This window comes from Suricata suricatta, chromosome 15 (genome assembly GCF_006229205.1).
Source record: "Suricata suricatta isolate VVHF042 chromosome 15, meerkat_22Aug2017_6uvM2_HiC, whole genome shotgun sequence".
In the NCBI taxonomy this organism is placed as follows: Eukaryota; Metazoa; Chordata; class Mammalia; order Carnivora; family Herpestidae; genus Suricata; species Suricata suricatta.
Genome location: NC_043714.1, coordinates 57,108,748 through 57,136,548, shown reverse-complemented (window position 1 = coordinate 57,136,548; position 27,801 = coordinate 57,108,748). Strand labels below are relative to the sequence as shown.

At 37.8% G+C, this 27,801-nt stretch overlaps 1 protein-coding gene across 2 annotated transcripts; it reads left to right on the top strand.

Annotated features, from left to right (window-relative positions):
- Window positions 1-52: 52 nt before the first annotated feature.
- RAD21 (RAD21 cohesin complex component) lies at window positions 53-27,337 on the top strand. Of its 2 annotated transcripts, none has more exons than XM_029923556.1 (14): window positions 53-228; window positions 7,769-7,943; window positions 12,738-12,867; window positions 13,947-14,046; window positions 14,981-15,087; window positions 15,815-16,018; window positions 16,484-16,609; window positions 16,932-17,054; window positions 18,864-19,087; window positions 20,272-20,431; window positions 20,850-20,998; window positions 23,612-23,761; window positions 24,948-25,031; window positions 25,652-27,337. In XM_029923556.1, the coding sequence occupies exons 2-14, from the start codon at window positions 7,800-7,802 to the stop codon at window positions 25,841-25,843; spliced, it is 1,893 nt and encodes a 630-aa protein (XP_029779416.1). In that variant the 5' UTR covers window positions 53-228; window positions 7,769-7,799; the 3' UTR covers window positions 25,844-27,337. The 2 variants fall into 2 exon arrangements, with proteins under 2 accessions (XP_029779416.1, XP_029779414.1); XM_029923554.1 differs by having other exon boundaries at window positions 54-228; window positions 15,812-16,018.
- Window positions 27,338-27,801: the final 464 nt, after the last annotated feature.

The window sequence follows — 27,801 nt, the reverse complement described above, 5'->3', positions numbered from 1 at the left end:
ATCCTGCCGATTTGAACCGAGGTTTTGGGCGGCAGGAAGAGCCGCGGCGTAACGGCGGCCATCTTGTTTGTTTGAGTGAATCGGAAAGGAGGCGGTGGCTGTGGCGGCGGCGGGAGCTGCTCCGAAGCTACACCTCACAGGGGCTCCCCCCCTTTCCCCGCCCCCTCCCCCGACCCTTTTCCCCCTCCCCAGGCCACCCAGCCCGCCCAGCTCCCGGCGGAGTACAAGGTAAGATATTTGGCCAGCCCCTCTTATCCTCCGGCTCCCTCCCCCTACCCCTTCCCTGCTTTCCAGCCACCCTGGAGCCGGACTCTGGGGGTGTTGCGGCGGGGCGGGGAGGGAGAGCGAGGGAGGAAAGCGCTCGCCGTGTCCCGGGACAGTGGCCGTGCTACCACCCTCCGAGCTCCGGAACGGCAGCGCCGCCCGCCCAGGCCGCTTTCCCTGGGCCCGCCCTCGGCCAGGACCCGCGCAACCTCGGCCCGCATTATCGCTTGTTTGGTAACAATTGGTTCTGGTCCGTTCCAAGACCGAAAAAGCCGTTACTCCGCCGGTCCCTCGGGAGCCACGTCTCCCCGAGGAGGCCGAGGGATCCCTGGGTGCGGGCGGGAGAGGCGGAGAAGGTTTGAACGAGCCCGCTCTGGGACTGGGCCGCCTACTCGGGTAAAAATGGCTGTCCAGGAAGACGCGGGGCGCGGGGCGGGCGGCGGCGGCGGCGGGGCGGCGCCGGCGATGGCAGCTCGGAGGGGCAGCCACCGTCTGCCGAGCGTGCGTGTGGGGGTCGGAGATGTGCGGGCACTGCCCAGGCGGCCGCTGTGGGCCCCTCGCCAGGGACTGCTGCTCCCCTTCCCCTTTTTTAAAGGAAATATTTTACGTTGGGAATGTTACATACTGGACAGACCAATAGAAAACGCGACCAAGGGAAGTTGCTTCTGATTCTTAGGAAATTAGCATAATTGGTCCCCCCCCCCCCCACTTTTCTCATCTTTAGGGATATTGAGTGTTTGGACGTTGATACAGAGATGCTTTGGGAAGGTGGTTTCTGGCCAATGTTTGATGTCTTTCTCCTCGCTGAGAAAGTCTTTGCGATTGATCTGCTGTGGTAGAGTGGGGTGACACTGTCTAGTTGTGGTGCCAGACCTAGTGGCATTCTTTCAAAGTTGAAAGAAGGAAACCCTGGAGGGCTTGTCTGCCCACCCTAAATGATTGTTAGACTGTCTTAAGGGTTCAGAACCAATCTTGTGTTTTTAAGGATTTCTGGTAAAGGCTTATGTCTGTCAGCTCTCTTTGCAAGCAGACGTTAATATTTGCTCTCATAATGCTGTTTAGAATCATCACTGAATTCCAGAAAAAAATTCTTTTTAAAAAATGGTTGCAAATGCCAGTGAGCTATGTGAAACGGCAGAATTTTAGAGACAGGTTGGAGAAGCTTTCCTAAGTTGTAGAGTCATTAAATTTTATTTTTTTAATGTTGGAGACAACTTATATTTTTAGAAAGACACCGATGAGGACATATACCATATCCAGTGATTAAATTATTTAACAGTTCGTAAATGGTTGAGGTGACAGCAGTGTAGAACTAATGGACATAGTGCTTTTCATGCACAAGTCAGAATTACATTGGTAAAGAGTAACCTTATTAACTTTTTTGTTTGTTTATGAAAAACTGTCTTTCATAGTGACAGGTTTGGTGGGCTGTGGGGGGAGTTTGGTGCAGAAGGGAAACTTACAATGTTTGAGAAACGAAGGTTTTGTGTTTTTTGTTTAAATGTTGTGATGTCAGGTTGTTAGGCATGATCATGCTTTTGTATTTTCTGCCGTGAGATTTTTTTTTTTTTCGAATTTACTCTTTATTTACATCTTGGTGGGATTGTGTTGGTTTGCTGTTCTGCTTCATTCTCCTTGCCCTGTTTGATTAACGTCCTCATTTTATAGATGTGAGAGCTAAGACTCCATTGTTAGGTAACTTTTAACCATTACAGAACAAAGCAGGAGGGATTTGGATTTGAATCCAGGACCTTTTGATTGTAAAACTGTTGTTCAAAGAATGTTAGTAGCAGAAGGGTGGGGAGCTCTAGCCTCAGGGTTGGAAATAACTTCTGTTCCTGAAACAATCCCCAACGCCCTTTGGAGATATCACATTCTTAATCTGAGTTAGGTATAGATGTTTTCCAAGGTTAGTAAATCACCGAATTTCAACCTTCCAGGTTTTTATAGTTTGTGAAAATGAACCACACAGACTTAGTAGCTTAAGTTGCTAGTTAATAGCAGAGCAGGATTGTGTCTTGACTTTCAGTATAATATGTTTTACTTTGAGTAGATGGTATTTGTGTATGTTCCAAGTTAAAGTCAAACAGTACAAAAAGATAGGTGACACTTTCCCAGCAGACCCGCTTTCCAAAGGAAACCAGTGTCAGCAGTTTCATTTGTACACCACAGATATTTTATGTAAGTGCATTAAATATATATTACAGGCAGACCTTCCTTTAAAAAAAAATACATATACATATGTAATTATTGCTTAAGCCTGCATGGAATTCTGTTATATGGGTGTATTTGTTAAAAGTCACTAATTAGCAGCTAGGTAAGTTATTTATATTTTGCCATTAAAAGACATGCTGGCAAGGCAACACAGTTGCAGTGAGAGGTGTGAGCTCTGAAATTCAAGTTCTACTTGCATTAAATGCTAGTGACCTTTGTCCTCTCCTTTTCTCTGTTTCCTCCTGTGTAAAATGGGCTGGTGCCCACCTCATGTGACTGTCATGAAGAGGATGGACACATCAGTTTTTAACTTTTTTGTTGTTGTTGTTATGTATCTCTAGGTGTGTCGTTGACATTATTACTGGAGGTGCAGTTTCAGGTTCAGGTGTTTGAGATTTTCATAAGATGTTGGAAAATTGCCCTTGAAAGAGGTCATCCGAGTTTATACAACCATTGTCCTGCCCTGATTTCTAACAGATGAGTTAAATACCATACATAACGACTAATATTGTAGAAGCATAGCTGTAATTTGCCCTTTTTTTGGTTAGATCATAAATTGCCATTTTTTCCATTTCTAAATCTGTTCTAAAATAGATTTGTCATTTCACTTTAGACTTAATTTACTTTTTAGGATATATTGAAAAAAGTTTGCTGTTTTAGAAAAAAATGAGAAATCCTAAAATGGCTTAAGCTCTGCTCTTGGGCCAAATGTAGGCTTTATGCTAAGATCTTTTACAAAGGATTAACAGATTTAGAATCTTCAACATCTACAGAGATTAATCAACTTTTTTTTTTAAGGTTAAAGTTTGGTAATAGTAAGAAAAAAATTGTTTAAAAAAATTGTACTTTCTCCTTATTAAGATAGAAGCCAGTAGTTGATCCACCACTGTGCTTCAGGCCTCTTATAGTTATTAGGGTGATTTCCTCTTGCTAATTGTTTCCCGGAACAATTTTAGCATCACTTTGCTTTAGTTACCCCACCCCATGCCAAGAAAGCATCTATTTAGGAATCTTTGCCTTCACATAACTGGGATATTCTGGGCATGGTACACTGACTAGCAGCTTAAGTTCTGGCCATGAGTTGCTGACACCTGTTGGAAAGTGCTAGTAGTTTTAATTTCTGAAATTTCCAGAATTTTTTACATATGTCAATTATGAGATCACTTGGTGTATTTCATTTCCTTATTTATTAAGTACATATTTAGTAGTTGTCATGCAGCAGGCAGTATTCTAAGATCTAAATATTAAGGAGATTTTTATTTGGAATATAGCTATCTTCTGTAGTGAAAATTGGGACTTCTTGTGCCTGACAGCCACTGTGTTTCTAAGAACACATTGATTGCCACACTGGATTTCTGCAAAATCCTGTAGACTTTATTTATAGTGCTATAGAGGCAGCTTAATTTTAAGGTTAACAAACATTAAGGCTTAAAGTAAAAGCACTGCTTTGCAACATAGGCTCTCTTTGATTATGGGAAGCATATTTTGAAATATACTGCTGAGCAGGACATAAGATACACTTGAGGTGTTGGTACCTAATTTAAGCTTGGAGTGTTTAATCTGAATTCTTCCTACTTTTCATATTCCTTAGTCACGTTTAAGGAAAGAATTCATAACATTGGGCAGTTGATGAAGCCTGTAGCCTCTTGTTTTTGTTTTTGTTTTTTTCCTTTTGAGACAGTTTTCCTAGTATGAATGAATAATCCCCTGAAGTGTCTGGTTCAGCGATTGAGGGTTAATTTCAGGACCCTTTGCTATTAAGTGATGGAAAACGGAGAAGAGGCAAACCTGACTGAATTACTCTTGCACCACCATCCTCCATCGACCCTTTCAAACATTTTTTTAAACAGGCATTAAATCTCTTGTCTCTGATATGTTTAATATATATTTTCTGTACATTACAGGAAAGAATGAGCACGGTTAATTCAACGTACAATAAGCAAAAATCTCAAAAATTTCAGATTCTCATTTTAAAATTTACAGTCTCTGCAAAAACATGAAAATTAGAGTTAACTTTCTCTGGATTTTTTTAAGCTAATTCAAAAGAAATTGTACATTCCCACTGACAGTATATAAGAGGTGAAGCTTCTCTGTATCTTCACCCACCTTTGATGTTGCCAGTATTTTTTTTATTTTAGGTCTTAATAATGTGCTGTGATGTCTCATGGGTCTGAATTTGCATTTTCTTCATGACTAGTGATATTGAGCATCTTTTCTTGTTTATTCTTTAGTATATCTTTTCCTGTGAATTTTTCATCATTTCTTTTGCACATTTTCTAATGAGATATTTTAAAGTTTATTTTGAGAGAGTGCTTGCATGCAGTGTGCAAGTGGGGGTGGGGGGAGACAGGGAGAGAGAATCTCAAGCAGGCTCCTGGATACCCACACAGAGCCCTACAACTCAAACTCAGGAAACTCTGAGATCATGACCTGAGCTGAAACCGAGAGTTGGACACTTAATGGACTGAGCCACACAGGTGCCTCTCTAATTAGACATTTTTACTTGCGTTTTTGAATTCTTTATTCTGGTCTAGGTTCCTGTCAAATATGTCATTTTCAGTTTTTTCTCCCATTTTGTATATTTACATTCTCAGTGAACTCTTTTATAGGACAAAATTTATTAATTTAATAAAGGCCAGTTATTACTTTTTTTCTCTTTATGGGACATGGTTTTGGTGTCCTGTCTAAAATTCTTCCCAAGCTTTAGGTACTAAAGGTTTTCCCCTCTGGTTTTTTTCTAAAAATTTTATAGTTTTACATTTAAGTCTCTGATTTATTTTGAATTACTTTTTTTTTTTTTTTTTAAGGGTATTTATTAGACAGTGGGGGCAGGGGAAGAGAGAGTCTGGAGAATCCCAAGCAGGTTCCGCATTGCCAGCTTATAGTCACACACAGGCCCAATGCGGGGGTCAAACCAACACAGGATTGTGACCTGAGCCAAAATCAAGCGTTGCCCCTCAACCAACTGAGCCAGCCAGGCACCCCTGAATTACTTTTTATATAATGTGTGAGCTTTGGATCAAGATTCATGTGGATGATATCCAATCACCATTTGCTAAAAAGACTATCCTTTCCCCTTTGTCAAGTTTCTTCATCTTTGTGAAAAATTAGTTGGAGTTATGTATGTGGATTTCTGGGTTCATGTCCTGTTTCATTTATCTGTGTGTTTTTCTTTCTGCCACACAATGTTGACTATTGTAGCTATGTTATGTAAATCTTGAAATTGGTTAGACAAATTCATCCCACTGTATTCTTTATTTAAAAATAGTTTTAGCTATTCTCATTCCTTTGCCTTTCTGAAGAAATATTACAGAAATCTTGTTAATGGCTATACAAAAAGCTGTGTAGGATTTTGGTAGGCATTATGTTAAAGTTTCTTTTAAGACATATAGGGGTACCTGGGTGGTTCAGTTAAGCATCTCATTCTTGATTTTGGCTCAGGTCATTGATCTTACAGTTCTAAGATCAAGCCCCGCATTGGGCTCTGTACTGACATCCTGGAGCCTGCTTAGGATTCTCTCTCTCCCTCTCTGTCCCGTCCCAGTTGCATGCACATGCATATGCTTGCTCTCTCAAAATAAACATTAAAAAAATAATAAGCATACACTTATGGTGCTACCCAGCAATCCTACTTCAGGACTTTTGCCCTAGAGAAATGAAAACTCTGTTCACCAAAAGTCTGTATACACAGATATTTATAGCAGCTTTATTTGAAACATCCTCAAACTGGAAACAACCAAATATCCTTCAGTAGGTGATTGACAAACCACATGGTGGTGTGTCTATCCCATGGAATGCTACTCAGCGATAAAAAGAAACATACTGTTGATAACATGCAACAACTTTGGTGGATCTTAAAGAGTTTTAGACTGCTGAATCCAAAAATTCTTACGCTGTAAGAATCTATTTATATGACCTCAAAATGACCAAATTAGAGATAAAGAACAGAGTGGTTGTTGCTGGGACTTAGGAATGCTAGAGGGGAAGGAATGGGGGTGACAGTTAAAAAGGATCGGAGATGAGAGAGCTTTGTGCTGAGGAACTAGTTTTGTATCTTATTCACTTGCAGTGGTGGTTACACAAATCTGCACATGTGATAAAATGGCATAGAACTATACATACACATTGCACCAATGTCAGTGTCCTGGTTTTGATAACTGTATATGAGGTGTCACCATTGGGGGAAACTGGTTACAGGGTAAGTGGGATCTCTGTACTATTTCTGGGACTCCTGTGAATCTATAATTATTTCAAGATGAAAAATATTATAGAAATGTTTAAGTACTTCTCTACTATGGGTGTGCTTCACTTCTGTAAAAACAGGACTTGTATATCTTATTGTAGTCATGGACATTTTTTAAAAATTTCATCTGGCAAAATACATTTTTTTAATCTTGTATGTAAGAGAAAATGAAAGGAAATACCAACACAAGAAATGAAGGAAACATACACAGTTAATGTACTCTATAAACTGGAGATTTTAGGTTGCCTTTTTTTTTCTTTTATATTGATAATATAGCTTGCTGACAGAAAAATGTGAATAACACTTGTATTTCTACTGAGACTATTTCTGTCATAAGATAAATGTTACACTGTATCACTATTTGGAAGTTAGTGTGTAAAGTATAACTGGATAAGTGCTTTTCAAGTTCCTGAGTTGAGAAAACTATATATATAATGTTTTTTAAGCCTCGGCTTTTCTAAACTACTCATGTGTAAAGGTGGGCCAACCCACCTACTTTTATTTGGTACAGTATGAACTGCTTGTTAGCACAGTGCTTGTCATGAGGTAGCAATTGTCATATAAAGCATCTATCTGAGAATCGTTGTTAATGAGGTTCTAAAAATGGAAACTTACACATTGATTAATATCTGTGCCTGTGTATTCTTAGACCTACTTTTCTTGCAATGAAGAATATATTCTCTAGCTTTTGCCCAGAGGCAGACTCTTTCCACAGTCAGTGATCAGGGTAGGAATGGAATGAACATTTGATGGAACTTCGAAATTAGAGTTTTCTGGTGATAATTTTTACCTTAAAAAAAAACCTGGCACTTTTATTTCGGATATGAAAATGATAGGACTCTTTTTGTCTCTTTCCCCTTCACCTAATATTTTGGGGTCTTGCCTTCTCAAAACTAACACAGATTGTTTTTATAAATGCATACTGTTCTCAACCTTTCATAATTCTCATATTAAAAAGAATAGGAAACTTTTATTTCCAGATTTCTTATATGTCTTGATAAGTCTTTGTTTTCATATGGTAGTTATATTAACTCTTTTCCCTTTCAGATTTCCTCCTGTTTCATAATCAGCCGGAACAATGTTCTACGCACATTTTGTCCTCAGTAAGAGAGGGCCTCTGGCCAAAATTTGGCTAGCAGCCCATTGGGATAAGAAGCTAACCAAAGCCCATGTCTTTGAGTGTAATTTAGAGAGCAGTGTGGAAAGTATCATCTCACCAAAGGTATGTTTGTTGTTGATATTTTTATTCACTTTGTTGATTGTTTATTGATACGCGAAACAGTTTTATAAAACAGCCTTTTAGGTTTGCATCGTCTTTGGAGGCAAAGAAAAATTTCTAGATTATCCAGAATTCCACTATGATATGTTTTTTCCTTTAAAAATTCTGTAAGTGCACAGATATTTTCACTTGCCTGTTTTCATGGTCCATAAGTGTAAGATCAGGCACTACCCAAATATATTTCTAGATGTTTTTGTACTTAAACATGTGTATAGGAGTTTCTAATTTGGGAGTTTATAAAATATTCAAGATAGGGACCCATTAATTACAAAGTGTTAGGGGTCAGATCTAATTACCTTAGCCATCTAGTAAAGAGTATCCATAATTCTTGTTCCTCCTCAGCTCCACAGGCCTACTGCTGTTTCTTGAAGATAGCAAGCTTTTTCCCTGTCTCAAAACTTTCACACTATGCTCTTCTAAATATTTAATTACTGTCTCCCACTAGAATGGAAACCTCATGAATGTCCTTACCTTATCTGCCTTGTTTACTGCTCTGTTCCTAGAGGAGCTTTTATTAATGTCCTGTGAAAGTGTTCGGAGGCAATGGTTTTCACTGTTGTATTTTACAAATAGTGTATCTGGAAATAATCCAGGTTTTTTTGTGTTGCCAAGAAAGGACCTTTACAACATACACAATTACATATATCATTAACACTTCACTGAAAAACAGATACATTGACTTCAAAATATATAAGGACTAATCTCAAAAGAAAAATCCTTAAATATGATACAACACACACACACACACACACACACACACATATTACAACTGTGTTTTAAAGGTCCTTTCCTGGACCTCATATTAACCCATACGTGCTCCAGTTGTCTTGTTGAGAAAACAGTCCGGATACAGCTGTCTGGACTGCATTGAGAGCTGCTCTTAGATTTGGCAGTTTGGACAATGCTGGCTACCATGATGTGTGAATAAGAGTAGTTCTTTGTTGCTGAAAAAGCAAGGGAATCTCAGATGAATAAAGCTGGGATCTAGAAGAGACTTGTTCAGAAAAGTCTTGTGGGAAGGATTTGTTTTAGGTGTGAAAAGTGAAAGTTTGTATTTGTAATGAGAGCTAAATTATAAAGTTTCCATCTGTCTGGAATTTTGGCCGGTTTTAGAGTTACAGGTGGTGGCATTTATTAGTTTTAAAGAAATTACTATTGTGTTATTTCTAAGATATAAAATGAAAATTTTTCTAACAGGGAAATAGAATGAACTCTAGTCCTACCACCTAGAGAAATCTTTAGCATTTTGGTATGCCTTTAAAATGTGTGCATGTGTTTTACACATAAACATGTACACATAAACTGCATTATGTTTTTTATAACAAGACTGCATTTAGGAAAAGCTCTGTTCATAGCTTTACCACCATTTTTCATGGTTGCATTGTACAGTGTCACAGTCTCTTATCCACAGAATTTAAATACAAAAAATAGAAACAGGTCATTTGTGTATTCATATATTCACTATAGAACTATTAATGTAACTGATTATTGGAAATTGCTCCTGGGATGCTCCTGGGAATGTCTTAATAGATTATATGCACTGTTACCTTAATAATAAAAAAGTTCTTAATTCCAAAACACATTTGGCCCCTAGGATTTAAGATAAAGGATTATGGACCTGGAAATCATTGTTTTGGTTGTACATGATTTATTTTATCAGTATCTTTTTTGGGATAATCTATAATTTTTCCTAATTTTTAAAATTTTAATTCCTCTGGTCGTGTAAAGTGCAGCCATTAAAATTTACAAAGATTTCTCTACTTGGTAAGACTACAGATTTATTTTCTTTTTAAAAACTAACCATTGAATAAACATTGCTTGCCAAGTCTTTTGTTCACATCTGTGAGGGGTTTGTTTTTTCCTTAATGTTTATTCATTTTTGAGAGAGAGCACGAATGGGGGCAGGACAGAGAGAGATTGGAGACACAGAATCTGAAGCAGGCTCCACGCACCAAGCTGTCAGCACAGAGCCTGACACAGTACTTGAACTCACAAACCGTGAGATCACAACCTGAGCCAAAGTCGGATGCTTAATCAACTGAGCCACCCAGGTGTCCCCCCCCCCCCTTTTTTTGTTTGACTCAAGATTGTTTCCTTTGTGAGGTTAGGATACATCAAAACCAGTACTGCATGTTAAGTGACCTTTTGTTCCCATCTGTAAGTTTTTCCTTAGTGTTGATGTTTAGGAATATAATTGATGGGCCAGGTGGTATACTTAAAGATTTCTGATATGCATTAATAGTTTGCTCTGTGGGAAGATAGTACCAGTTTTCACTGCTGGTCGAATTGTATGAGAATATGATGTTTTCTGCTTTTTATAGGTGTGCTGAGATAAGTGAATGGAAAAAGGAGAAGTTGAGCTCTTTTCTTGAAATTGATATGTGTGACTAATCTTTAATACCTGTAAGCAAATATTGAGGGTGATTTGGCTTGAAAGGATAACAAATTTTTTCATAGTATGTGCAGAGCACTTTTTACCCTGTTAGGGGTACTACAAAAGAATACAAGATACTCTGATATATGAAGGCATGTGCCAATAGCCACAAAGCAAGGCATACAGTTCAGGAATAAAGTAAAAAGCTATGGAGGCTGTGAGGAAGAACAACTTACTTTAAAACCATTTCTAAGTGTTTTTTTTTTTTTTTAAATGTTATTTTGAGAGAGCACGTGCGAGTGGGGGAAAAACAGAGAAGGAGAAAGAATCCCAGGCAGGCTCTGCCCTGTCAGCCCAGAGCCTGATGTGGGCCTCCAACTCATGAACCTCAGGAACCAAACCGTGAGATCATGGCCTGAGTCAAAATCAGGAATTGGATGCTCAACCAATTGAGCCATCCAGGCAACCCCCTAAGTGGGTTTTTATGATTGATCTTGTTTTATTTTGATAGAATTTATATTTCCACAGAGTGAACTAACTTGAAAATTTAGTGAACTAAAATTTCTGTTGTTTGCTCCTATGCAGTTCTTGTGAGGGGTTTTAGAACAAGTGTCAGACAGACAGCTCAGTTGTAACGGCGTGGCTTCTGCCCCCTCTCCCCACCGTTTTGTAGTAACAGCCACTGTTACCCTCTGTAGAGCTTTCCCTGGGTATATAGCCTGTGTTCCTTATTACACCGGTACTCTTAACGTGCATTAGCTCAACAGCAAAAATAGCCATACTTCACTTTACCTCCTCCTATGCTAAACTCTGAACCAAACTAATGCAGAAAGAACTCTTTTGCCCCAACAGCACCTTTTTAAAAAGTTGCTAATTCTTTACAAGATAATGGCATGCAATGGGTTTTAATTTTAAGCCTTTCCTCCTTTCTTAGGTGAAGGTGCAGTCAATATTAAATTTCCTAAGACTATATCATAAAGGTAGATTCTTTCCTTCCCTTAGGAGCAATTGTTTAATTGGGTCTTATTTTTCACACGTATCCAGCCTACAGTCCTCCGCTCTACCAGCTGAGCTATCGAAGGGTGCACTGGTCTTATTTTTCATATAAAGGATGATTAAGTCCTAGATTTGATCACAAATCTATAATTTTAGATATAACTAAGAATTAAAGTAAATTTCATAATTTATGTTGTAAGTCTTGTGAAGTTGCCATAAAGATAGAGCCTTAGAATCCCTGTAAATGGAATCCTAGGCTGCTATCGACCGTACACACACAACTGAAAAATAAGTGTTTCATTTTATCAGTAACATAGCATGCTAATCATAATTAAAGCCAAATGATTAACAACTTTCTTTGCTACCTTAGAATTTGAGTTCATGTTGTCTTGTTTTCAAAAACTTCCATATTCTAGCCAGAGGAATTTTGAATCATTCTATTTAGATTGGGTGTTTACTTCACTTTCTCTTCCCAACTACTGTGTCTCATCCCACACAAGCACTGATTGAGATCTACCTTGGGGGAAAAAAAGAGAGACTGAGGAGTATATTTTCTTGTGAAAAAAGATGGGTTACCATTACCCTTCATTCATTATGATGCTTTCCAGTCAACCGATAAACTCAGTGACAAAGGTCTTAAACAGGAAATTAACAGGGTTACTTAATTAGAAGTTTGGAAATAGGAAGATTCAAGATTAGTTGAATTCATTCAATGAAGTCATTCATCTAAGGACTCCCCAACCTCCTGTTGGATTCTTGTTGTTATACTTAGGGCCTCATGACTACAAGCAGCTCCAGACCCCACCTGCTCACAGCACAGGAGAGGCAGGATTTGTTCTCTTTTGGGAAAATCTTTCTCAGAAACTGACATACTTTACACTTCTTTCTTGTTGGTTAAACTCGGTTATGTGCCCACCCAAGAAGCATTAGCAAAGAGGAAGGAGACTTCTTCAAGGCTGGGAGCATTCACTTCCCCAGACAAATAGAGTTCAGCTAGCTAGCAAAGAGCAGGGACTCTGGATTGGCAAACAAGAGTGCCCTCTATTCCTTCATGTGCTTATGATGCCAGTCTGTGGGATGCCTTAGCTGCTGCTGCTGCTGCATAGCTACCTTCATATCTGTGTTCCTTCATGGATTACTGCCAGTCTAGTCTTGGTCGATAGATACTCAAAATTTATAGGTAAAGGCACAAATAAAATAAATACAGGTGATTTATTTATAAGGTAACGTAAATGATTAAAAGTATGAAGAGACAAAGTGAAAGCTGTCCATAAATTGCACAAAGTACAAGCTTTGAGGTATGATTACCTCTAAAACCAAAAAAATTAACTTTGTAAATTAGATCAATATTAATGTTTTATTCTTAGGTGAAGATGGCGCTCCGAACATCAGGACATCTCTTACTGGGAGTAGTTCGAATCTACCACAGAAAAGCCAAATATCTCCTTGCAGACTGTAATGAAGCATTCATTAAGATAAAGATGGCTTTTCGGCCAGGTATTGTTGACCCCCCCCACTTTTTTTTTTTTTTTTTAGACCCTTGGATTTTCTCATGTATGAAAACTGCAAAACCTGTGTTCTGCTTCCACTTGTTTTGTTCTAATTGTAGTACAGGGGAACACTTCAAAAATAGGGCAAGGCTTGGAGACGCAGTGGTTCAAGGGAAGAAACCCACTTCAGTCACACATAAGGAATTATGGCAGTCACCCTTTTTTTTAGGGCCTTTTCATCATCATATGTAGAACTGAGTCCGTTGATGTGTTGATAACTGATTGTTACATGAATTTTTTAAATGTAGCTCAGAAAAGAAAATCGTAGGATTTAAAATTTTTTTCCTGACTAATTTTAGTATAGTCTTAAAATTTACTTGTAACTTGAGACTTTTATTAAACGTTCTCTATAGTGTTTTTTTTTTTTTTTGCTTTAGATAGTGATTGACTCTAAAACTGGATTCTAGCAACCAAATTTCCATCTGCATAAATAATTATGATATTTATCTGAATTCATGTCATTTTATAATTTTTTTAAAACTGGTGAAATTTTATCCTAATTAAGTTAATGATGTATAAGAGAGATGCCTGATATGGTAGTTTCTACTGAGGTTATGTTTTAGTACTGCAGTTTAAATATTTGATCGGTGAAGTTTTTGAGACCTAAGATTTTATTTAAAAGCAAGATGTTTAGGTAGATGCTGTGGCACTTGAATGGTATCTAATATACGGATACTAATTACATTTTGCTTAAGTAACCATGCTTTCTAAATTTTTTCTTTTTAAAAGTAATGTATTTTTAGCATACACTGCATTAAGAAAACTATCACTAATAATTATTTGTTCTGTCCTTTTCAAGTCTCAATCACCTTAATGCATTATTAGTGCTTTGACTTTGTTTTGGAAAGCAAGTAGTTTGGCTTATGAGTATAAAAAGCAAAAGTACTTGAGTCTTAGTGGTACTTTGTGTACATTATCAATCTTTCGGGACTACAACCTTAGGAGATTATGCTAACTTTACCTTCCTCTGATCCTTAGATAATCTGTGATGTAGCCAGGCCTTCAAGTTTATCATTTCTTTTCCAGGTGTTGTTGACCTGCCTGAAGAAAATCGAGAAGCTGCTTACAATGCTATTACCTTACCTGAAGAATTTCATGACTTTGATCAGCCACTGCCTGACTTAGAGTATGTCCCTCCCTCTCTTAATTGTTGACTTAATCTACAAATAACATAGGTTTCCACATGTATATAGTCTTCCTTAGACTGTTTTGATATCAAGTTAACATGAAGCTAAAATGTATAAGCTCAATTAGCATAGTGTGTAAATATGAAGCATATAACCTAGAATTTTTTCTTCTATAGGAAAACTGTACAGATGTCAACTTTAACAGAGCTAAGATAGGAGAATTCAGATGTGCTTAGGCCGAAGCTTATGTAAACTGAACAGTTTTCTAGGTTTGTGCTTTACATAAGCCTATCAGTAAGCATGAAGTATTGCTTAATGCTTTTTCTCTGGAGGTGTATATTAAAGTCACCTATGGTTATCTTCTGCCAAACTAACAAAGAGCAAGAAAGTTTTTCCTCTGTATCTCTTTATGTGATAATCAGCATATTCGATTTTGCCTACTGGTCATTTATGGTTACTAAATTTGCATACAAAATAAATTCCAAATCATTGTTAAGATTCTTAAATTGTAGGGGCACTTGGGTAGCCCAGTCGGTTAAGCGTCCGACTTCAGCTCAGGTCATGATCTCACAGTCCATGGGTTCCAGCTCTGCATCAGGCTCTGTGCTGACAGCTCAGAGGCTGGAGTGTGCTTAGGATTCTGTGTTTTCCCCTCTCTCTGCCCCTCTCCCACTCATACTCTGTCTCTCTCCGTCTCTTAAAAAGGAACAAATGTTAAAAACTTAGAAAAGATCTTAAATGGTATTTAGTATCATATATTTAGACTTTTAAATGATGATAACTTGTGTGTGTGTTTTTCCTTATAGAGAGAATTAGGATTTTATGTATGTGTGTGTGTGTGTGTGTGTGTGTGTGTGTATGTATATGTATATGTACACACACACACACCACGGTAAGACTTGAGACTAAAGTGTATTTGAAATTCTTTTAAAGTGACATAGATGTGGCCCAGCAGTTCAGCCTGAACCAGAGTAGAGTGGAAGAAATAACCATGAGAGAAGAAGTTGGGAACATCAGTATTCTACAAGAAAATGATTTTGGTAATAGAGAAACATTACTAGCCACTAACTAATAATGTTAGAATTATGTTGTTGCACTCTAGCAATTTGAAAAAGAAAACCCAGACATATGTTACATTATTGATGACAGAAAAACAAAATTTCATCTCCTGTATTTTCATTAAGAAAAGAAGTTGCCCTCCTACCAGTATATGAGCCGTCATTTCCATTTATGCACCAAACTTGATTTCTTTCTTTGCCTACTCCTGCCTCCCATACACAGTGATAGAACCTATGTATGGATATGTGTGAAAAGTTCCAACGTTGAAGTAATACCCACTTTTAAATTAATCACTTTGGAACAATTTTTGTTATGTACCTACTATTCTTTTTGAATAGTGTTTAACACACGTTATCAGAGTATTTTCTTGATGAAAATACTTGATGTTACACGTTGTAAACAAGTTTAAGTCTGAATATTTATGTGACCTAACCTACACACATACTTAATACATTTAAGATAATATAAATTTGGGTCCTACTTTTGAATTTGCTAGTCATGCCCCAGCTTATGAAATGGAAATGCTAAAGGTTTAAAGTTTAAACTAAATGTTTTAATGCTTATAAATAAGGCTTCCATAAGTAGATGTGGCATCACAATTTTAAAAAGCAGCTAATGATTTTTTAAATCATTAGCTACTTTTTTAAATTTATAACATTGATGTTTGTAACTTTGTTCACCTTATAATAACTAAAATTTGTTCAGGAGATTTCGGAATGGATGACCGTGAGATCATGAGAGAAGGCAGTGCTTTTGAGGATGATGACATGTTAGTGAGCACTAGCGCTTCTAACCTCCTGTTAGAGCCTGAACAGAGCACCAGCAATCTGAATGAGAAAATTAACCATTTAGAATATGAAGACCAGTATAAGGACGACAATTTTGGAGAAGGAAATGATGGTGGTATATTAGGTAGGTCACAAAGGTGGTTATTCTGTCATTTCTTTGTTCAGTTGTGGTGTTTTAGAGCAGTCACTCATTTGAGGCCTTAAGCACTTCTTTATATATATGTGTATGAATTGTGACCAGTTGATTTCATTAAAGTTTTCTGTGAAACTGTATCCTAAAAAATGATACAAATGTACCTGAGTTTTGTTAAAGGTGCTGGTCTCGGAGTTTTTAGGTGTACTAGTTCTTAAAACTTCTCTATTTGTGTTTGATACATATTATAAGTAAATATATTTTAAAGAGAGATAGGAACTAGAATTAAGAATGAGAAATTTTTTCATATCTGGTTTTATACTTTTGTATGCTACCACAGATGGAAGTTGGAGTTTTTTAATTTGGTTAATTTAATGTAATTGTATTTCCCAGTGATTGGCTGCTATTTTAGCATTTCTCATTCAAGTTGGAACTGAATTACATTCCCTATTTCAGATGACAAACTTATAAGTAACAACGATGGTGGTATCTTTGACGACCCCCCTGCCCTGTCTGAGGCAGGTGTGATGTTGCCAGAACAGCCTGCACACGATGATATGGATGAGGATGATAACGTGTCAAGTAAGCATTTGCTGTTCCATGACCTGGACGTGATTAGCATCCCTACAATCATGTAGAAGACCACAACCTCAAAGTTCCAGCTTTTAATGAATTCTGAATCTTCTTCTAAGCAGTGCTGAGTTCTGATTCTCTTACATGTTTAACTGTGTTCCTCCAGAGGTAAACCCTACTGGCGAAAAAAAGAGGAGGGACTCTACATATAGAAAAGTGTTTGTTATTGGTACCAGTGGGTTTCTTTCAGTTTCTCAAGGGGATTTTACCCCATTTGTAGGAGACGTGTTAAATGCCCAAGGCTTTTGTGACCGAATTTCTTTTTTTATAGTGGGTGGACCTGATAGTCCTGATTCAGTGGATCCTGTTGAACCAATGCCAACTCTGACTGATCAGACAACCCTTGTTCCAAATGAGGAAGAAGCCTTTGCTTTGGAACCTATTGATATCACTGGTGAGCAAACAGACTTTTTGACTTCTGAAGTTTAGAGTATAAGGTCCTAGTTCTGCCTGTTCTTCTCTAATCTGCTACTCTGGTTTTAGATAACTAAGCTTCTTTCCTTTTGTCAGGCATCTATCCTAAAACCTTCAGTTATAATCGAATATCTTAATATCTGTACAATTGCTCTAAAATAAAACATAGTCTTTTGGGGTTCCCACAAAATCCTAAAGGTCACTTGTAACAATCAGAAAACATTGTAAGGCATTTAACAGTGAAATACAAGATTGATTACCTTCCAAGAGTTCTTGATTCTGCAGAGTTGGACCACAATCTGGGAAAACCTAAGCATATCCTTTTTTTTTTTTTAAACTGGAAATGTGATTCTAAGAAACAGGAAAACATTGGGGTGCTGCTTCTCAGTAAAAGAGGCCAAGATAGGTAATTTGAATGTGACAGTAAAATTTCTAGATAGTTTATGGGTACAGTGGGGTAGAATACTTGAAATTAGTTACAATATACTTCAAGATATAGCTATCACTTTTAAATAAAATATATAAATTTTTTAAGTTTTTTACTTAAAATTTGATCACCAAAAATATGACTTGGGCTTCTGGTATATAGAGTGCTTGGTAGACATCTTTTTAGAAACCGAAAATAGAATAAAGAAGTCTGTACTTGACTTTGAACACACTGTATTAGTGACCAATATTGTAGAGAGCTTACTGTAAATGAGAGAAAATGGATGGATACACTGTACTGTTAAAAATAGGATAATCATGGTGCCTGGGGTGGCTGACTTGAGTGTCCAACTTCGGCTCAGGTTGTAATCTCAGCATTTTGTGAGTTCAAACTGCACATCGGGCTTGTTACTGTCAGCCTGTCAGATCAGAGCCCGCTTGGGATCCTCTGTCCCTGTCACTCTGCCTCTCCCCGACTTGTACTCTGAAAAGAAAAAAGCACAGTCAGGTTTGCAGTCTGTTTTAAGAACTTTGACTTTCCAGAGATGGGAACTCGGTGGCTGGAGGTAAGGGTTGGACAAGGGCCGTTTCTGTATAACATCTTTTTGAATCTTTAATTTTGAACTCAATATTTTACACACAAAAATCAGTGGGGTATAACATTCTGACAGGACGTGATGTTGAATTTGTAGCTAAAGAAATTAAGAGAATGCTGCCTACTTTGCAGAGTGTTTAGTAAGGATTACCAATGAATATACAGTAAGTATGTAGGGTGGAGTTCAGGGCCATCTGAGTGTGGGCCTTTTTTTTTTTTAACTTCATCCATCTGTACAACTGTCCTATGTTGATTCTGACTTTTCCACTGAAAATCATAGTAATTGCAGTTATTTACAGAGGACTAAGTATTTTACAACTCTTATAACTGGCTGGCAGTATTTCAAATGAGAAAATAAAGAGATAATGCAAGATAAAGTTAACTTTTCTTAATGGTCACTTGGGTAATAATAAGTCACAAAACCCAGTTTTTGAGCCCAAATCTGAACCCAAGGGTGGTAAGTTCCTTGTTTACACTATAAACCTACATGGGAAAAATACATTGGCACTTGCATTATTTTACTCAATTTGTGCTTAAAGTCTATATGTATTTGTTCATTCAGCAAACTTCTATCAAGCACCTATTGTGTGCCAGTCTCTATTCTACGTGATACTGTAGAAACATCAGTTGCAAAACAGATTCTGCCCTCTTGATGTTTTTTTTACCAAGTGTATAGAAAAGCAGGGATACAATGAGACCAATCCTGGTAGCTCTTTGTTTCATGGTGGCCTCACAGGAAAGTGACCTTATTTTCTTCTATCATTCCAGTCAAAGAAACAAAAGCCAAGAGGAAGAGGAAGCTGATTGTTGACAGCATCAAAGAGTTGGATAGTAAGACCATTAGAGCCCAGCTTAGTGATTATTCTGATATTGTTACTACTTTGGATCTGGCACCACCCACCAAGAAATTGATGATGTGGAAAGAAACAGGGGGAGTGGAAAAACTCTTCTCCTTACCTGCTCAGCCTTTATGGAATAACAGACTACTGAAGGTATTAGAGTTTACAGAATTTAACTATATGGCACCTTTGTGTACTTAAATCACAATATACTGAACATAACCTAATCTGAAAGATTGTGTTGACACCTGCATTTCTAAAAGGTGTAGAAGGAATTTCTTCTATATGAAAAAACTGTGGTTTTTAATAATTTTCTCTCCTCAACCTCTCTCTGATAAATTACTAGTTCTATTACCTTAGCGTACACTGTACCTCAGGTCTACAATCCTTAGATACTGATTTCAAACTAAACCATCGTGGAGTTCTTCTTTTCCCGGAATAAAGAATTCTCTGATGGGGCGCTGGTGTGGCTCAATCCACTGAACATCCAACACTTGGTTTCCTTTCAGGTCACAGTTTCATGGTTTGCGGGTTTGAGCCCTTCACTGGGCTCCACACTCAAGGTGTGAGGCCTGCTTGGGATCCTCTCTCAAAATAAATAAAGCCAGAGAATATTTTTTTAATGAGAGAATTACTTTCACCTGTATACTCTTTTCTGCTCGTTTTAGGTTCAGACTATTCCAAAACAAGGTTCTAAAGTGGAGAATGAAGTGCAGTGAAGCAGTGCTATTAAGACTGTTATTCTAAGGTTAAAATATGCATAGAATTGAAATATTTCAGAGCAGCAGTGCTGTTGTAAAACTTATTTATTAGAATCTCAGTGATGTAATTATTTGGAAGAAAGTCTTTATAGTCTTTGATTCAGTGATCTCATTATTAGGAAAAGTTCTAGGGAAGTAATTCAAAATATGGGAAAAAAGCCATTTCTGTGAGTGTGTCCATTACACTGTAATAAAACAACAAAATAGCAAAAAGCGGTTCAAATGTGATACACACGGAGATAGATATATCTCCACTCTGTGGAAGATAATCTGGACTATTGAACGGTTATTAAAATTATTAAAAATAAGACTTCCATATAATACTAAGTGGAAAAAAACATTATTTGCACATTCATATAAACTTAAAATTTTAATGTTCTCTCCAAGTTATAAGACAGTGGATAATTTTTACTTTATTGACTTTTCCCGAATTGTTGTACTTACAGTTTGTTAACCTGTATTTTAAGAATTAAGATGGAAAGAAGTGTGAATTTAACATTAAGTAGAAATCATCCATTAGTGGTAGATTTTAATGTGATTTTTATTTTATGATTGAGATTTTTTTCCTTTTCCTAGCTCTTTACACGCTGTCTTACACCACTAGTACCAGAAGATCTTAGAAAGAGGAGGAAAGGAGGAGAGGCTGATAATTTGGATGAATTCCTCAAAGAATTTGAAAATCCAGAGGTTCCCAGAGAGGACCAGCAGCAGCAGCACCAGCAGCGTGATGTTATTGGTATATTCTGTTGGAATAGTTCCTTGATGAAGTTTATATTGCCAAAGTAAAAAAAATCAGGAACAAAGGAGTATACTCAAATTTTTGGACAGGGAAACACATTCCTTACTATAGCATTGGATCATTTTTGTTAAATAGGAAGCTTTCTGTTTTTGGAAAGGTTTAAACTGTAGGACTGGCTGATAATCTTTGCTAAAAGGATTATCCAGCATTGGGTCGGAGGTGATAAGACTTGTCCTTTTAAGGCCCTTTTCCACCTTTAAATGTATTGACAACTTGAGTACTTGGGGTGGGGGGCACGTTCTATTCGGCCTTCTTCATTAGAGGAAAAGTACCTTTGTCTTAATATTTGAGAATTTACTTTTAATATTATATGTCGAAGACAATGATCCATGTCTCTTCGTATGACAAATTGCAGATGAGCCCATTATCGAAGAGCCAAGCCGCCTCCAGGATTCAGTGATGGAGACCAGCAGGACAAACCTGGATGGGTCAGCCATGCCCCCACCACCTCCCCAGGGAATGAAGCGGAAAGCAGGACAAATTGAACCAGAGCCTGTGGTCCCTGTAAGCAAGCATAACAGTCATTAAGAATTTTAGCTCCCTAGTAATAGGAGCCCTTATGAAGTATTAATGGCAGGGAGTGGATCTAGAGAGAGAGAATGGCAGCTGAAGATGTGAACACAGTGTCCCCTAAGTAGGAGATGATATCTGGGACTTTGAGCCTTTCTGACTTTTCTTGGACAGTCCTGTTTTGGAGGGGCCTAACATGACCATCCTGGGTTAACTCTGAACTTTGGTCCAGTTTATTATTTTTCTTTCTCATACATTAGTCCAGGTGAATCTGACAATTCTCGATTAAAGATGAAAATCATTACATAGAAGCTATTACATTCCTCAAGTATCAAATAGGTCATGAGTAAAATGAACACAGGTTGTCACTTTTGTAAATAATACCTAGTTCCAGGTGTCTGACCAATTTTTTTTTTATACTGGTTTTTTATATCCTTGTCAGCAAGATTGAACGCTTTTTCTCCAGTTTGAGATAAAATGAACATATGTATTAGTTTATAGTATAAAACAATGATTTGATATTATGGAATCATTTCACAACACACACACATATATATATATAGTCTTACATGGTTACTTTTTTTTTTTCTCGTCCTGAGAACTTGTAAGATCACCATACTGTGTATTAGATCTCCAGAACCTAACTATAAGTTTATACTCTTGGACTCATAAAAGCAGAGTACAAGAGTAGTTACTAGGGGTGAGGAAGATGGTCAATTTTTTTTTTGATTATACATGTGAGATCGTACAGCATCTACTTTACTTAGCATAATGCCCCCCATGATAACATGTCTATCCATGTTATTGCAAAAGGCAGGATTTTCTTACCCGTGGTAAATATTCCATAGTGTACATATATTTTCTTTCTGTTAATGGACATGTTTTCATATCTTGGCTGTGGTAAGTAATGCTGCAGTGACCATGAGGGTGCAGATAACTTTTCAAGATGGTGATTTCATTTGTTGGATAACTACCCACAAGTGGAATTGCTGTTTAAATTTTTTGAGGAACCTTCATACAGTTTTCCATAGTGAGTGCACCAGGGTTTCTCTTTTGATGCTAATCGTCATTCTAACAGGTGAGGAGATCCTTCATTGTGGTTTTGATTTGCATTTCCTTGCTTCAGAGATGTGCACCATTTCACGGACCTTTTGACCATCTATTTATAGGGTCTTTGGAAAATGTTTATTCAACCTCTTCTGTCCGTTTTGGAATCAGACTGGTTTTATTTGTGAATTCTTTATTAGGAATATTAACTCCTTATCAGATAAATGATTCCCAAAGATTTTTTCCATTCTGTAGACTGCCTTTTCATTTTATTGATAGCATCCTTTGCAGAAGCTTTTTAGTTTGCTGTAGGTTGATTTGTGCTTTTATTGCCAAGATCTGTTTTGAGGAGCTTACCCATCCTGTTTTTTCCTAGTAGTTTTCTGGTTTCCAATCTTCTTATATTCAAATCTTTAATCCATTTTGAGTTGATTTTTGTGTGTGGTATAAGATCAGGGTCCAGTTTCCCCAGAACCATTATTTCAATAATGGTCTACATTGTAGACCTTATATGCATGGGTTCTTAGGCTGTCTGTTCTGTTTCAGGTTCCTGTAGTATGTGACCATTTAAGCTATCTTACTAAATAATCAGAATAGGGGGGCGCCTGGGTGGCTCAGTCGGTTAAGCCTCTGACTCCGGCCCAGGTCAGATCTCACGTTCATGGGTTCAAGCCCCGCATCAGGCTCTGTGCTAACAGCTCAGAGCCTGGAGCCTGCGTCTGGTTCTGTGTCTCCTCCTCTCTCTGCCCCTCCCCGTCTCATGCTCTGTCACTCTGTATCAAAAATAAATAAAACATTAAAAAAATTTTTTTAAATAATCAGAATATACTGGTCACATTGCTAGAAAAAAGTAACATCTGGCTACTTCATGAGACAGTCTACCATTAAGTTCATGTAGGATAGGAAAACTAAGATTAGGAAGCCTTACACTACACCTTACTTGCTTTATACTTAAGTTCATAGAATAATGTACCTTAGGCTCTTGGGTCAGCCTCCATCAAGAGGTTTTGGCAGAAGAGAACTAGTTTTCTGTGCCCTCTGATGGTAGAGTTGCCAAAGAGAGCATCTTTCTGTATGAGCTCAGGAATGAGGATGAGGACCGGTAACAAGCGGGTTACTCTATTGCTACTATCCTGGGAGAACTTGTTTTTTTAATGTTCTTAACTGTTTATATGAAGCCTGAGAGGAAGGAAATTCAAGAGATAGGACTCCGCATTCCTGTAGTTTGCTGCCAATAAGAGCTCCAAGGCAAGCCCAAGCTTGGTGGCAATAAGACCGTTTATGTGGTAATGGTTGGTAATATGGGCTATTTAATGTTAAAGCCTTTTTGCTTTGCCTTTGAGTTAGTGGGCGGGTCGGTTTGTAGTTTTTCTTGTGATTTACAACTTTCTCACATGGACTTACAAGTATTTGATGCCTAAAAAGTAAGATTAAATACTTCTGTTAAAATAATGGATTAATATCTTCTGTAACCTAATGTTAAGGACAAAAAGAGATAATCACATTTTGATTTTAAGGAAGTATGATAATATGACCTAGTATTTCTTTCTGCTGTTTCAGCCCCAGCAGGTAGAGCAGGTGGAAATCCCCCCTGTAGAGCTGCCCCCAGAAGAGCCTCCAAATATCTGCCAGTTAATTCCAGAGTTAGAACTTTTACCAGAGAAGGAGAAGGAAAAAGAGAAGGAGAAGGAAGATGATGAGGAGGAGGAGGTAAGGAAACATTGGAAAAGATCTGATGAATAAATTCCCATCCCAGACTTAGCAAAAATCTTCAACCAGCTCTCTTTTACTTCTCATATTAGAGCTAAGGTAAATTGATGTTGAGCATCACAATGATGAAGAATGTTCACACAAAATTTAACCAAATTCTTACTGATCTGGATCATCATTAAGAACGTCAAGTTTTATGCTCTGCTGTATCTCATTGGCTCCCTGTGGGCTTTCAAAGGACACACGACTGCCCTTTCACTGATTTCTTGGTTTGTAGCTACTTTTATTGTCTTGTGGCCAGGAAATCAGTTATATACCCACTTCCCATGAGTTTTGTTCTCGTAAGGCAGGGATGAGATGTGACTCTGACTAAAATAAAGGTTTGGATGACTTTTTTTTTTTTTTTTTTAAGTGCTTTACGAACGGCTTTTCTTTGCTGGGCCATTATTTTGCTATTTGGAGTCTTTCTGGTTCTTTAAAGCTTTTCTAGGTAACTTGGAATTTATTATTTTGATGCTGTCAGATTTTTTATTAACATTTTTATTGGAAATTTAAAATATCTTCTAGGAAGTTTAAATTTCTTCTAAGACTAGAAGGTTATGGATTGGGTATATATATGGGGTATAAGTCAGGATTTAGCCTCAGAGAGACTCTGTTCTACACCACATTGTCTGAGACTCATTGTTGGATCAGTATTTAAAGTCCGTCTGCATTCTATTACATACGAAGCTGTAAACTCCTGGCTCTTGGAAATGTCATGCTGGTACACAGTTGCAGCATGACAGGTCTGCAGGTGACTGCGAGCCCAGCAGCTCAAGTAAAATCAAGTATTAATCGTTTCATTTTAAAACCCTATCCAGACCAGTAGTACTTGCTCGTTTGCGTGCTCTCTGGTTCTAGTCCACAGTGAGATGAGATACATATGCAGCTGAAAGAAGCAGTCGTAGTTGGTTTATATCCAGTCTAAGTCAGCAGTCTTAACAGATGCCCATAGTTCACCAACCAGCCAGAGTCAAAGGGCCATGCTGTGTAGACCATCCATACAGACCAGTATAGAATGATCTATTCAGCCAAGTTAAAGTTCATACTAGACATAGATACACTCACTCAGAATACACAAATTAGAGCTTTCAGGATATGCAGAACACTTTTGTCAGCTTTTTTGTGTTGGGTCATTTTCATTCAGGATGAAGATGCTTCCGGAGGTGATCAGGATCAAGAAGAAAGGAGATGGAACAAAAGGACTCAGCAGATGCTTCATGGTCTTCAGGTAGGTGTGCCAGTCCAGACTTAGAAAGACTTGAGCGAAAACTTGACATTGCTCCCTCAAAAAAAAAAAAAAAAAAAAAAAAAAAAAAAAAAAGCAACATGCTACCACTGGAAAGTCTTCCTTTGTGAAACTTTTTCCAGAGCTACGTTTTAGCCGAGAGTAAGCCTGGGTGGCTCAGGCAGTTAAGCGTTCAGCTCTTGATACCTGCTCAGGTCATGATCCCATGGTTTGTGGGGTCGGGCTCTACTCTGCCTCTTCCCTCTAAAAAAAAAAAAAAAAAAAAAAAAGTAAGCCTGGAAAGCATCCAGGTGAACACTTCCCAGTGGTGTAAATTGTGGGGGTGGGTTATAGCGCTCCTTTGCGTGTCTGCATCTTCTTAGTTATCATTGAACATATCTGTTGAATCATTATTTGAGCATCTGTGAAACACCAGGCACATTGCTCAGGGCTTCTCAAAATAGGTATTTTAGGACTGGTAAGTGCTCACTGTACCACATTTGCTTTGCCCCCTTATCTTCACTCACTAAAGCCCACTCCCAGCAGAACATACAGTGTACTTTTCCTAGTATCCAAAACGGGCATCCTGTGAGATTACTTTAATTCTTCCTTTTTTATTTCAGCGAGCTCTTGCTAAAACTGGAGCTGAATCTATCAGTTTGCTTGAGTTATGTCGAAACACAAACAGAAAGCAAGCTGCAGCAAAGTTCTACAGTTTCTTGGTTCTTAAAAAGCAACAAGCTATCGAGCTGACACAGGAAGAACCTTACAGTGACATCATTGCGACCCCTGGACCGAGGTTCCACATTATTTGAGCAGCTAGAAGCATTATAGCTAGTGTGCATTTCACTAGTGTATACAAATTGCCCCCATGTCTGGGCACACAAAACCCTTTGAGAAAATTTAGATTTTTGTCTGTACAAAGTCTCTGCCTTTTTCTTCATTTTCCAGTATTTTAAATCTGTCAATTTCATCTTTAAGGGAAACTGCCTATATGGATGTGTTTGTGTTCCGACGGAGAAAACAGGCGCACCCAAGGACCCAGAAGGTCATTTTAACAGTTCAGACCAGATGTGTGCAATATTGGCACATGTGATAATGTGGAGTAGCCGTCAGGATAAGTCAGGATTTTTATCTTAGTTCTCCATCACTGTATTATGGGAAAGGAAAACGTGTCAGGGGAAAAGAACGCCGGACAGTGTAAGAACTGTGGTGTGAGTCTTTGACAGAAAGAAGCTGTCTTTTCCCTCTGGTAACACTGGCGATCTAACAGCTGTTTTTAGGGATGGTGCCCCAAACATTGTCCTCTTGAGATACATTTTAAAGTGACCAAGAGGGGGTGTGAAATTTTGCTATAAGTAAAACCCTTCAGCTACAAAAGGATAGGACTTGGTTTAAAGTGTTTTATTTTGTAAGTCATTCCATTTGCAACTTTTTAATGAACCTGACTATCCTAAAATCTCTTGTTTTAGTGAGGCTCTAAAATGAGCAGAAGTAGACTTTTTAGAGTAGAATAAATATAAAAACATTTATAACTTTCCAGAAGCTATAAATCAAAGTTTTAAAAAGATATTTGGATATATTTGAGTATTCAGATCATGAAAATAGAAATTGCTATGCCAACTGAAAGGACAGACTGACGGGAAATTATACACCTGGTTGACTTAGCCCTTAAGCAGACAATGCTGTTAGTAACTAATGGCTTCTCTGATATTTATTACAAGTTTTAGTACTGATCTTTTCCCAATGCTGCACACTCCTGTGTTTGGAACTTTATATCCAGCTTCCTGTAATTTAAGAAAAACATCCAAATAAAGGCTTTATTTTTAACAGACCAGATAGCACCAGAAATTATGTGACTATTATGATTCTCAAAACATGTCTTAACTTTTTAGGGCAAAATTACTCACACTGAAAAGTTCTAGCTTAAGTGTTGGCACTTGTGTGGGGAAAAAAATCACTTTTCAAACTCAGACTTCAGTGTATACCCAGTACTTTTAAATTATGTGAAATGTTTTAAATTAGTGAACTCGTAATTACTGTTTTGATGATTCAGTGTCTTGAGAATGGTAATTGTATAAAATTGCTATTGCAGCTTTATTTTCAATACGTGCCTGTAAACCATGGATTTTCCCTCCCTCTGTACAGTCATGTAGATAATGTTTGATTATAGAAAGGTCATTAGTTTCTTGTTAACACATTTTATTAGTCTGGTTTTGTTGCTTATCGGGTTTAATATTGTTCTTGAAAATAGTTGATGCTATGTTATGTATAACTTTTCTAATAAAAGTTGTGTCATAAGCTGTAAATTTTGGAGTACTATTTTGTTGATGGTGATCCCCAGGAAAATGTTCATTATGCCCCATCTTTTGTTTGCCTTCTCTATAATAATTGTTCATACAAATAGTGAATTTTTCAAGAAGTCTTGGGTAAAAAATGAAAGACTATTGTGCCTTTGTTAACAGAAGAGCCATGTGATCTCAAATGGATAGATGTACTGAGATTAAAGTGAAAATAACCAGTGGTTGGGGCACTGCCGAGTGCCTGCACACTGTGACCTGCCGGTCAGTATGTGCCCTCTCAGCCCTCAACTTTGCGGACACACTGGAGATTGCCTGAGCCCATCTGAGCTGGGTACTGGACGCGGTGGCACTCGGCGACCTGACACGTCCCTGCCCGTGCATTTAGCCTCCCGCGCTCCCAAGACACCAAGACGTAGTGGGGTGAGCCTTGCGAAACCTTGAGCACAGCCTAAGTGGTTCGCGGCTGTTTC

Coding starts and splice junctions, on each gene's coding strand:
- RAD21 (XM_029923554.1), top strand. CDS start 7,800: ATGTTCTACGCACATTTTGTCCTCAGTAAGAGAGGGCCTCTGGCCAAA. Junction 7,944..12,737: donor AAAGTATCATCTCACCAAAG/GTATGTTTGTTG, acceptor TTTTATTCTTAG/GTGAAGATGGCGCTCCGAAC. Junction 20,432..20,849: donor CCAGCAGCGTGATGTTATTG/GTATATTCTGTT, acceptor GACAAATTGCAG/ATGAGCCCATTATCGAAGAG.